This window comes from Somniosus microcephalus, chromosome 4 (assembly GCF_052327205.1).
Source record: "Somniosus microcephalus isolate GS21.2 chromosome 4, FLI_Smic_1.0, whole genome shotgun sequence".
Classification (NCBI taxonomy): Eukaryota; Metazoa; Chordata; class Chondrichthyes; order Squaliformes; family Somniosidae; genus Somniosus; species Somniosus microcephalus.
The window spans coordinates 208,934,295-208,946,716 of record NC_140990.1 but is presented as its reverse complement, the minus strand read 5'-3'; the positions used below and the strand labels follow the sequence as shown (position 1 = coordinate 208,946,716).

The 12,422-nt window shown below is 43.4% G+C and overlaps 1 protein-coding gene across 1 annotated transcript in view; it reads left to right on the top strand.

Annotated features, from left to right (window-relative positions):
* The window catches only part of LOC147120192 (voltage-gated delayed rectifier potassium channel KCNH8-like), a 398,312-nt gene extending 387,110 nt beyond the window's left edge, over positions 1-11,202 (top strand). The window contains exons 7-9 of the mRNA XM_085984213.1: positions 3,006-3,112; positions 5,906-5,952; positions 7,499-11,202. Of these exons, the coding sequence (XP_085840339.1) occupies positions 3,006-3,112; positions 5,906-5,952; positions 7,499-8,272 (928 nt within the window). The 3' untranslated portion in view covers positions 8,273-11,202. The remainder of the gene's footprint in view (positions 1-3,005; positions 3,113-5,905; positions 5,953-7,498) is intronic.
* Positions 11,203-12,422: the final 1,220 nt, after the last annotated feature.

Genomic DNA, 12,422 nt, shown 5'->3' with positions numbered 1-12,422 from the left:
CACGTTAAAAGTGCTCCTGTAACATGGCTGACATTCAAATGCAACAACTTTGTTGTTGGAGGTTTGGGATAAGATTTTGCAAATCTACTGACCTTGTGACTGTTCAAGCTGACACCCATCTGCAGTGTTACCTGATTGGAATAATTTCAGGACAATTTGAGTGTCCGCTTGCAAGCTTCTTGCCTCAAATGAAATCTATAGCAACAGGATGGGAACCATTTATATCCTCTCATCCTGGTCGTCAGATTCGGAGGAAGAGCAGCCACGGCAGCACCACAACCAGCCACAACAGCAGCACCAGCACCAGGAGCGCCAACCTCCTCCTCACCCACCTGATGATGCACTGGACACAGGGCATCGGCCCCTGATAAAAATTGCTGGTCGGGAGGCCAACAATGACTTCACCATGGCCAGATTTTCTTCACTTGATGCTGTAAACCCTGGCTGCCACATGATGTGCCAGGTTGACACCATCCCACACCAGCACCGTGAAGCATCCCTTTAATGTCCAAGCCATTCCATGCACACTCATCACTATAGTGGGGGGGGGGGGGAAGTTATGACTGAACAATCACTGGAACTCAGTAAGACACTTCGCAATGTGCGCTCAGATCTGTCCAATATGGGGCATTTTTGGAAAAAGAGATTTCACTGTATGACAACACATTACCAGAAACTTCACATGAACATTGGCTAAACCTCTCAAGTGCCTACCCTTGTGTGTTGGTAGTTGGTGTGCTTGCAGTAGGATGAGGGTGAGTATGAGGGGTGGCTAGTGAGACGGGGAAGTGATAAAGTAGATAGAGAGGATTAGGTGGAGGTTCATTGTAAGTTGGTGTCCTGGGGAGGTCTCTTCCGCCCTTGGAAGGGAAGAAAACCTCCGTGCGTGCTATGACTTCCTCCATAAGCATATGGAGGGAGTCATTGGAGAGCCAGGGTGCAAGTGTTCACCTTTGTGCAGTGATTGTCAGTGTTTGCAGCACCTCAATGCCGTCAAACACTGACAGAACAACTGTCAAACTCCATGTGGACGTGGTCCCTTTAAGGAAACCGGCAGATGACGCGGCATCAAATGACATCATCAGACCCATTTCCTGTTAATTGGCCGGTAAGGCCAATCAAGGGGAAAATCACATCTGCAGAACAGAGGCAGCTGGAGGCACAACCGGAACCCGGAAGCCAGCTGACCCGCTCCCATAATTAAATTCGTGGCCAACATCTCTGTTCTCTTTAGCAGAGCTAGATCCCAAGCTTGCCCTTTGGCGAGCCATTTCCTGGGCTGTCCTTTACACTTGCTCTTCTTCCCGCTCCTGCAGTAGCAGAGGGGTGGCAGCGCAATGCATCCCCTGGTTGTCATGCTATGTGTGTGAACTAGAAAGGTGAGTGGAAAAAGCCCAAACACCCTGCTGTGCGTGGCCTTCAGCTTTGCCATTTCCCTTTGCCTAATTAAGTGGTATCCTCCATTGAAATCAAAATTTGCAATGTGGCGGGACCGCCTCCTGTTCTTGAGGTCTTCCTCCGATTGTTTCTACTGCAGTAGTGGGTTAGTATGTGCCTTGTTAAAGGTAGCATAGTGAAGAAAGCATAGTGTGTATCCTAAGCAGAACAAGTATGGGCAAGAGGGGACTCAGGGGAGGTAATTGTGAAGTGTCGCGTGTGTGAGTGCAAGCAGAAAGAGGTATAGTCAATGTCCCATTGTGATTGGAGGAAAGGCTTTTGAAGTTGGGGTAGGAAGAATTGAGTGTGCTGGAGCCAAAGTCTGGCGTTGCATGGCTGTGCAGAGAGTCAGAAAAATGTGAAAAGGAGTCATACCTTGGCAATCCTAGTACGGTCATTAAGTTTCTTCCAAAATTACAGCCAGGCCCTAGCATGCTGCTGGTATTGGCCTATCCAGCCATTTCTCTGCAGTGCTTCTGGCTAATTCCCAGAGTACCCTTCACCCATCTGAAGGAAAGAGGACCTCCTTCCTGCTCTTTGCTTACTCCACGAGGACCTCAATGGCAATATCTGAAAATCGATGGGGCCCTGGCCATTGCGCCTGCTGCCTCAGTAATGGACGGTCTCCTCCCCACCACTGAAAACCCAACCTTTCTTTTAAGACCTGATGGCAGACCCACCGGATCACCTCCCACCACCCCTGCCCACCTGATCTGCACAGCAAATGATAACCGTCTCCAAGGAGTTCAAAAATACAGTCTTCAAAATAATGCTGGGTGGTGTTACCTAGGACCTTCTTACTCAACCCTCATCTTGCCAGGTTCAGTTGATAAATCGTTTTTTGTTCTTGGTGGGGAAATACATCTTTCAAATGTTTTGGAAATCCAAGTAATGTTTTCCACCGTAGAGAGTACAGCCCTGCACACAGATTATCTTGTAGACTTTGGGATCTGTTCCATTTCCTTCTTGGATCACGCCAAGTCAGAGCAGATTGAATTATAAAATGAGCTCAGCAGAGAGAAAGCCTTTCCATGACATGTGTGCGAAGGGACTGATTAAACAGTAATGGAAAACAAATGGAAAGCTTGGCTTTCCTGTGAACAGCTTGAGCTTGTTTCATGGCCCTTTGTTAGTCATGTGGGACTATCAGCAAGAACCTTGCTTCCAAAAGTAGCACAAGCCGATTAGGCATTGCTGGTAAAAATAGAATCCATTACACGTGCTAATGAACCAATTGCTATTGATGTAGTCTTGTTGCTTTTTTACTAAGCTGATTGGAGCTGGTAAACAGGGACTGTACAGGTATCCTCTTAAGAATAGTAGTTTACCAGTAATGATCCAGCATAGTTTCTGTTCCGATGTTGTGTTGACTTCCCCACTTAATCAACGAGCAGTATCCTGTAGTCTTTTTTTTAATATTGAAATTTGTTGTTCATAAGTAGATGATATTTTTCAGCAAACATTCAGCCTCTGACCCACAGAAGGTGTTGATTCTATCAATGTTAATAATTTAGTCTTGTTTTCTGCTGCTCTGTATCCTCATGCTTGACGTGATGTGTCTTGGCCAGGTTTGTGGATGGAATTGAAACTGACAACAGTGCACCAGCCAGGCAGAAATTTGAATTCAGCACAAAGCAACTAAATGAAGACAGCAGCCTTTCTCAGTTAAGCTCAGGTAAATGTAATTTATAGCAATCTCTTTCTGTAGAAATACTTAGTAAGTGATGTGTGCATAATGTTTTTCCCCCACAGTCCTGCATGGTTGATAGATCCTTTTTCTACCACCTCTCCTTTTCCCCTCTGTCTGACTTCATCTTCTGTTTTGGTCTTTTTGACCCTGCTGCTGTCCTGCTCTACAGATCTTAACCTTTCGCCTTGGTTTTTAAATAATAAAACACAATCAATACTGATATAATGGAATTCTGGTGGTCGCCCAAGCTCACTGGTGTCTCCTTCTGACCTGTCTCTCTCTCTCTCTTCTCAGTGCTACTATGGCCACTGATCCTCTGAACTTTCTTAAATTCCAAATATGCCATACTACACGATTCTCTTCCTCCCTCCATTCTTACTGTGTTGAAATCAAGACTCATCACCCAGTCTCCTACGCTAAGGCATTCTTTCCCAAGACCTGAAAACTGTGGAACTCCTTCCCCCTCCAATGACCAGGCTTCTAAAATCCAAGTTTGGTACCACCGACTCACCACTTCCTGAATTATCTCATAGTCTGTCCTACTCTTCTCAAACTTGGTGGTGTCCAGGACTCTGGGCCTAAGCCCATCACCCCAACCAACGCTCAATTTAAAAACATCTGTATGTGGCACTCACATAAAATCACCTTTATATTTTCAGCAAATCATTCTTGGATAGAAGACCGATAAATTGCAGCAGTGATTGGTGTAAAAAGATTAAAATACAAGCTATTTCAGCTGAATTAAATTGTTTTAACTAATTCAAGAAACAGAAAAAAATATGGTGCCGCACTAGATGTAAATTGCCAAACAGGCTTACCCAGTGCTGTGTAGGCTAAAGTACACAATACACATGTACTGCTCCAGCAGAATCCATGGGGGCAATTTTAACCTAATCCACCTGTCAGGAGACCCACAGGATCGGGTGGAACACTGGTTTTACACCCCGCCCAATATTACTCTCCACTGACTTCATAGGAGAGTACAATCGGGCGAGACGTAAAACCAGCATTGCATCCGATTCCATCAGTTTCCTGATGGGCGGCTTAGGTTAAAATTGCTCCATGTGTTCATCTTATGTCATCAGAACACTTTCCCTTAATGGGATTATGGCAAAGATTTGAGTATTCATACAGAACTAATAATACAAAATTGAAGTTTTCATGATCATTCACACTTTTTCCTCCCAGTTATATCTTTGTTACTACTTGGGTAGGTATGAGAGCAGTAAGCAGCTGGAGATACTTACACTTCAACTTTAGAATGAGAGGCTTCTTTCCTCATGTTTGAGCTGACACAAGTTAACGGAGACAAATAATTGCACGCAACAATAAAAGGTCTGACCATGCATTCATGGAGCAGCACTCTTAACACCAGGTCATGGTTTCTTCACTTGTTATAAGAAGGTAGCTGGGAAAAGGACTGGAAAGCGTCAAGAAACAGGCTAAAATACAATGAAAGACTAGAGCGAGATTGAATTAGACCAGGAGGTTGCCTGATGCATTGAAGCAGATTGGGTGAAAGGGTTGGAAGAGAGAACACGTCCCAATAAGAAATGGCTATATAGAGAGAAAGAACAGCTTGCAGAAGCTAATGTAAGTGAGGGATTTAATAATAATTAGTTCATAGAATCCTATAGCACAGAAGGAAGCCATTCGGAACATCGTGCCTGGGCCGACTCTTTGAAAGCGCTATCCAATTAGTCCCACTCCCCCGTTTCACAATAGTAAAGATCTGATTAATTTTGAGAGGGGTTAACAGAGATATATTTTGTGTTTTTCCCCTTCGACTTTCTCCTTGAACCCTGTATGATGTTGCTATCAAATTGAGCAGGCAGGCGACACTGCCACTCTGTAACCTACTGCTGGGAAGTGTGTGACAACATCTTAGTGACTCACCCAGCAGCTTTATCCTGTTCCTGTGCGGGACGTGCCGAGCCTTAACAGCAAGGCCGAGATCTGGAATTTGTCACGTGCGGGAATGTGGCTTCAAGCCCACAACCTATGGTGTTGTGGTGCACAGGATTATCAACTCTCCAGGCTTGTCCTGGAGTCTCCAGGGATTGAAGATTAATCTGCTGCGACCAACTCGGGAGACAAATCATAGGGTTATTAAAAAAAAAAAAATTTTTCATTTTCTTTGAACACTTTTATTAGTTATAAAAATATTGAAGATGGGGGGGGGAAATCATTGTTTTGACTGACAGTCAAGAATCATCCAATTGGGTTTCAAATTGGCATGGGAAGGCAGTGTGATGTGAGGATGGGCGTGTCGGGTGACCAATGGTGGGAGCATGGGGTGGGGCAGTTGAAGGCAGGAGGTCATAGGATGGAAACTTCCAGGAATACATCCAACCAAAGTTGGCAATCCTGGTGGTGCAGCTTGTAGACCAACATGCTTTAGCATCTGACTGCAAAAAGAACCCATCAATATGCCTAATAAGGACGAGACACTATTTGTCTGCAGAAATAAATAAAGGAAAAGGCAATTATGCAGAATTATTTATTTACTGTGGATTTCAGCAAAAGGCTGGCTAGGAGTGAGAAGCAGCCAAGTCCCACATAGAGACACAGGTGTCCGTCTGTTGTTGGTTTATTACCTTTTAAAAGGAAATGTTATTTTATGTTCTAGGAATTTAATAGCTTGTAATATGTATACTGGGATTTTAGCCTGGTTTATATCCAATCTCAACATCTTTATCTGTGACTATTGATCATCTGGTGTTTTGTCCTGATTCTCATCACCTAAGTGACTGGAAACTCTGTTTGCTTTGTTTCCAGGGGAGGCTGAAGAGAGCAAGAAAAATATCTCTAAACTTAATCAAGAGGTGAGTCATAACAGTTCCAATATCTTCAAGACCTTTCACACTAAGAGGTGACAAATTGAGACCCGTCTCCTCGCTCGCTCTTCCCTGTACCATCCCCTCCTTACTGGAATACGACATTATAGAAAACACTTAGAGAACTTTGTCTGATCCAAGGGTGGTTGAGGTAAGGACCACCTCTCATAGGAAAATGAATCTCACTATATACAAAGGAGGATCTCAGAATACAAGGATAAGAGGTGATGAACACTAGTGGTGAGGTGTGGTCCTTGTTAGTGCTGAGTTTGTGTGTGTAGGTCTGTGTGAGACATTGGTGATATGGTACGCGTGCAGTTATGGTGACACCTGGCTGGGTTTGAACCAGAATCCTATTTTTCAGTACGATGCTTGGAAATTTCAAACCCCAAACCTGTGGGTTTTTTTTTAAAGCGGAGATAATTTTCTTCACTTTGCTTCTATGTCTCACGACGTGCAGATGTGGGCCCGGAATTTGCTGCAATGGCGACACACGCGATAAGTTACGACCAGTGTGTTCCCTGATCCTCCAGTGGCAAAATCATGCAATAATTTGCTGGAAAAATCATTAGAATACACCACAATGAGCATTGCAGGGGATCTGGAGTGGTGTGGCCAATGTCTGATACACATCCAAGGTAATGGGGCCCCAAGACAGAATGGAACAATGGGTTATTTAACAGGGACAGGTTTAGGAGCAATGACTCCGATCTGATAATGTAGGGATGGGTCACAGTATGTACAGACAGAATGTCCAGGTCGGGGTTCATTTGATTGCTGAGTTTGTAAATATATAAATCGGCATTATGAAGGGACCCGTATGCATAGGATTGTCTCCCCAATTGCGTGCAATCCCTCGCCCTATTTCAATGTCAGTTGCAATTCATGCTTTGCACAAGTCGGGGAAAAATCAAGCCATGCCTAGCTCCCAAAACACTTATTTTATTACTTAATTGAGGTTTTGAAGTTCCTAGAACAAGTCAGTAAAGATGTTATCCTTAGGCAACCTGCTGAGCAATTAAATACTTGATTGATTCTGAGCCTCCAGCGGCATTGTGTAAGTATCTGTGGCGATCACTGTGGCGTTAATTCAGCAAACTCCATCTCGTCATTGATTTGAATGGGAGGGAGTTATGATAACTAGCAGTTACATTTTTTTGGTGAGGTTCTCTGTGGAGCAGCACAAAAGTCCCAACAGCTTATGGCATGGGGTATGGAATGGCATAAGTCACTCACGCCCTAATAATGGTGTGCACTGAATGGTACAAGTTCAGGCACATTATTTAAAAATCCACTGAACATCAGCCTAACTTTTGTATCAGCCAACTGCAGATAGTAACCTTAAGCCCACTATAGATGTAGCTTTTCGTTTTATCAGTGTAAATTAATTTTAAAATGGATACCGTAAGGATGAATTCACTGAAATTAAACCAATTAGACCATTTCTTTGCCCTCCAAATGTTCTAATGTGAAATGTAGTTTCTAATAATCTCAGTGTTTAGGGCTTTAATGGTGGGTTCCTTTTATCTTCTAGATGTCGTACCTCTCACAACAAGTCACCCAGCTGAGTAAAGATCTGCAAGATATGATGCAGCTCCTGAAACCTTTGTTGACATCCCACAAGTATGTCCTTCCCTCTCCAGACCTCACACTGAACCCCAGTCTTGCAGCCATCTACAGCAACAGCAGTGGATTCAGCAGCATCATCCGGTCACAGGCTCCCCCCACAGCTCACACTTGCCCCACATTGTTGAGGCCTGACTTTCAGCAGGGAGGCTCGTGGCCTGATGGCAACTCAAATGCCCCAAGGTCATCAGTATCAAATTCAAGCAGTCCATTGGGAAAGATAGAGACTGTTCATGGCTCATTATCGCTGGACTCCTTGATGGATTCATCCCAACACACAGAGCATGGAGGTAGTGAGCCCCAAGCTCTAAATCAGCCCCAAGCTCTAAATCAGCCCATGACTCCAGGCAGTAGCCAATTACCTCATCAACAATTTCTTCATGAAGATTTAATGGCCCATGCTCCTACACCCCCCATTACATCGGTCACTTTACAGCAGGCTAGACAGCCAGGTGAACACAATGCCAAGCAAAAGGAGTCACCCATGGCAAAACTCTACCTACCAGCAGATGCTGACTGCTTACCAGATAAAGTGGCTGAACTTCTAAGCCCCTTCAGCACAAGGTTAACAAGGGAGCTGCAAAGGAGAGAAACATGTTCTGTTGAAATGGTAAGGACATCAGCCGAGGATTCTGGTAGCGATTCAATTCAGTTCATTGATGATGAAGGGACAAATGTATAAAGGCCTGGGACTGAAGAAATGGGTAAAGTTTGCCATGCCAGTAACACCAATACTTTTTTTTTAAAGAAAGCTTTTTGATTTAATCTTGAATCTTAAAAAAGAACCTTTTTTGCTCCGGAAGGCTATAAACGAGTGGACTCGGTTTACTTTTGTGTAACAAATTTCTGATATTGGAGACAATTTGCAACCTACTAACTGACACAAGAATGTGCAACCTGATAGAGTAACTTAAACAAGTGAATGGATCACACTGTCATAGAATACCTTTCAAGGAACAAAGTTGCTGTAGAATATCTAATGGGATACAGGCATGATCTGCTTTTAGAGATTTGTTTCTACGCATGTATTCTTTCGAATGAGCCAAATTGTGTATAATAGAATATAAACCTGCTATAAAGTGTTGGAACTGGCTGAATATACATAACAGAAAAAAGGACTTATTTTTCTACCTTTGTTACATGAAAGAAAATCTTTATACAGATTACTTTTTCCTTTCTTTGGATAATGGGACAAGTGTGTTTATTAAGCAGGTTTTAAAAGATCAAATTAATTGCATGTAATATATATATTTATGCATGACGCATGTGGGTCCGAGGTGGCATTAATAGGGAACCTTGGGACTGAATGTGTGTATTTTATTAAAGGTGGTGCACTCTGATAAGAACCAAAATCTAGTCCATGTAATTCAAACTTTAATTTTAGTCCTAAAATAGGAACAGCAGCGATGGGGGGGGGGGAAAAAAAGCTGTGTGCTTTAGAAAGAGAAACATGTGCCATGTTGAATATTTCAACCATGCATTTTCAGTGGTCTTGTTCCACCAAACCCACAAATAGGATAAGGTTAACACGTCACTTACCATTTCAGTTGCAGTCTCCTATTGTATATACACATGAACATGACAGTAGTTGAACTAGATAACTTTACATGGAAAATATTATTACCTTGATGGATATTGCAGGTACTTTATTAAATTGACATCAGTAAGCCAAAATACTGCCAACACAATCTCTACCCTTAATGTTTTAATAAAAGACTTGCATTTTTATAGCGCCATTCACAACCTCAGACATCCCAAAGTGCTTTACAGCCAATGAAGTACTTTTGAAGTGTAGTCACTAATATAGTAAAATTAAAGAGGGGGATGGCTAATACTGCCAGCTACAGAGCAATGTATCCCTCTTCTGAGGGAGCGACAGCTCTGGAGGCAGTGAGCTGAACTCCTGTTCAGGAGGCACATGTTCACATCTCACCAATATTTTAAATCAATTATTTCCATTGACGGGCAATAATTCTGGTCCCATCTCGTGGTTTAGTCACTGGTTGCGTACCACCAAACAATGCATTGCTCCATTCAAAAGGCAAGGATAATTCAGCTGAAAGTTTTAAGAAAGCATATCTGTCCAATACTCTCCTGCCCTCCTGACTAAAAAAGCACAGTAGTAAAGCAGCGAGAGAGATCAATTATGGGGTAATGATTAAAAATAAACCAACCAGTCTTAGACCCACTCCATAGCTCAGACTTTCCCCACATTGCTGAGGCCTGCCTTCTGAAAGTTTGTTCAGATACATGTAATAAATTAAATACATTTTAGGCGAAAGAATCTATTACTGTTTTCAGCAATAGATCCTGCTACCTAATATGTAGTACTCTCGAATTGCAGTGTAATTTTTCTCAGTGGCCAACAGGGGACTACATGATGTTTAAGTACAGCAATTGTTTTGTAACAATGGTATGCTTTTTTTCTTCACTTACTTGTGCTGCAGTTCCAAACTAGCAAAAAGCAATGGCACTGAATAATTTACTAACGTCCTGCACCCTTTGATAGCAGTCTTATACGTGTTTCCCTCCAGTCGTTTCTCTTGAAGATGTTGACTCGTTTTGAAGTACAATTCCACAGGGGCTAGCCAGCCTCTGGCACCTTGCTCAAGTGGTCATTCTTCATGTATGAACCAGGCCGGTGAGTGTCAACAGGTTATTCCACCATGGGGCTTCACAGTTGAGTTCAATCCTCTGTTCATTTGACATCAGCACATACTTTGCAACAAGAGCCACTCTTTAGTGATCAGAAGTGGGAACCCTGGCTGATACTTTTTCTCCCTCCCTTACTTTTTCTCCCTCCCTTACAGACTCCCAGGCCAATTGTAGCGCCCCAACTGCTGGTATCAACTATCTCAGCATAGGCCTTCTTGGGTCTGTACGGCTAGCACTACAGCAAGCAGTGCATTTACTTCCCGAGTCTGTGCAGCAGTCCACATAACGTGAAACATGAGCAGCTTTCACATGACATCATAGGCTAGAATCAGAATCTTACAGCACAGAAGGAGGCCATTCGGCTAATCATGTCTGTGCTGGCTCTTTGAAAGAGCTATCCAATTACTCCACTCACCTGCTCATTCCTCACCCCGCTCCTTTTCAGGTATTTATCTAATTCCCTTTTGAAAGTTACTATTGAATCTGCTTCCACCATCCTTTCAGGCAGCACACTGCAGATGATCTTAACTCGCTGCGTTGAAAAAAATTCTCCTCCCGGTTCTTTTGCCAATTACCTTAAATCTGTGTCCTTCTGCCAATGGAAACAGTAACATATTACAGCCGACAGGTTCACACAGAAAGTCGATGACAAAGCTGACTCACCATCTTTACAGCAACGTTGACTTACCTGAGTAAGGATTGTGTGGTATAGATTGGATCAGCACAAGTTAGACACCTACTAGGGGTACCTCATTGTCCTAGAAATAAACTTCAGTTTGAGAGTGTTTTTTAAAAACGAAATGATCTGTGCCATTGGTAATTACTGTTACGACTGGTCATTATTTTTGTTGGTGGGATCATTTGTAGCTGCACCTGAAGAACTGGAGTGCAATCAAACTGTATCCCGCTTACTCTTTTCTATTATTTTTGAAATAAAGATCAACCAAATAGATCTTTTCCCTCTTTCAGCAGTCAATGATTTCAAACTCTATATTTTTCCCTCCCCTGCTTAAGACTTCAAACCCATACGCCCAGCTCACTAACATAATTCCAGACATACAACTGCTGTTACTTGTTATAAATTGAAACCAGTTGGTTGAAACACTGCATGCAGTTATACTGTCAGCTGCACCCCACTACCAAACCAGAAAAAAAATCACTGAACTGCACACACCGGAACAGGGAGTAGGCCAATCAGCCCCTCAAGCCTGTTCCGCCATTCAATTAGATCATGGCTGATCTACAGCTTAACTCTATCTACCTGCCTTGGTTCCATAACCCCCTTGCCTAACAAAAATCTATCAATCTGCTGAGCCACAACAGCTTTTTTGGGGGAGAGTTTTCCAGATTTACATTATGCTTCGCGCGAAGAGGAGTTTTCTGTAATCATGGCCTAGCTCTAATTTGCATACTTTTATGTACATGTAGATGTATGCACACTACACTGTGATCTAGGGCTGGTGACATTTTTAATGTTAATAAAGAGCTACATATATACTAAAAATGAGCTCACATATAGTGTGCTGCAGCACAAAGCTAAATTATTTGGAGAATAATTCAGTTGGTTTGCGCCTCCCGTTAGCGCCTTAAGAGGGCGCAAAACAACTAGCGCCCGGGCGCGGCGATGTTTGCGCTGCTCACGAAATTAACTAGACATTTTGCGGCAGCGCTAAACACTACCGCCACGATCTCCTGCGCCGGCAGATTGTGACGTCAGTCGAGTGTGCAACACCCCGGTAGAGCCCCGGACCGGATATTGAGTGGCACCACCTGCTGCTAGCAACGACAGGTTGAGGGGAGCGTTTTGCAGTCAGGAAGGGACTGGGGGAGCGCTATTTAAAGGCAACCGCTTCCTGCCTTTTTTTGTTGGTGACATTGTTACACCACGCATTCTGAGAGAGAGAGAGAGAGAGAGAGAGAGATAGAGACTGACTTCTGGAGAGATTCAATGCTGTGTGAAGGAGTTTTGGGTACTGAGCAGCACTTTGCAGGTTCATTTTGATTTGCCCTTCCTTGTATCAATTTAGAAGAGACTCTGGGGGCTGCACTCTGAGCTCTTTCCCTGGGTCTCTCCATTGTTCTTTCCAGCAGATTTGATGTACAGGTCTCTCCAGGCCGAGATTCAAGGCTGTAATGAGCAGGATGTGGATGGAGAGCAAGATCAACACTCCCCTTTA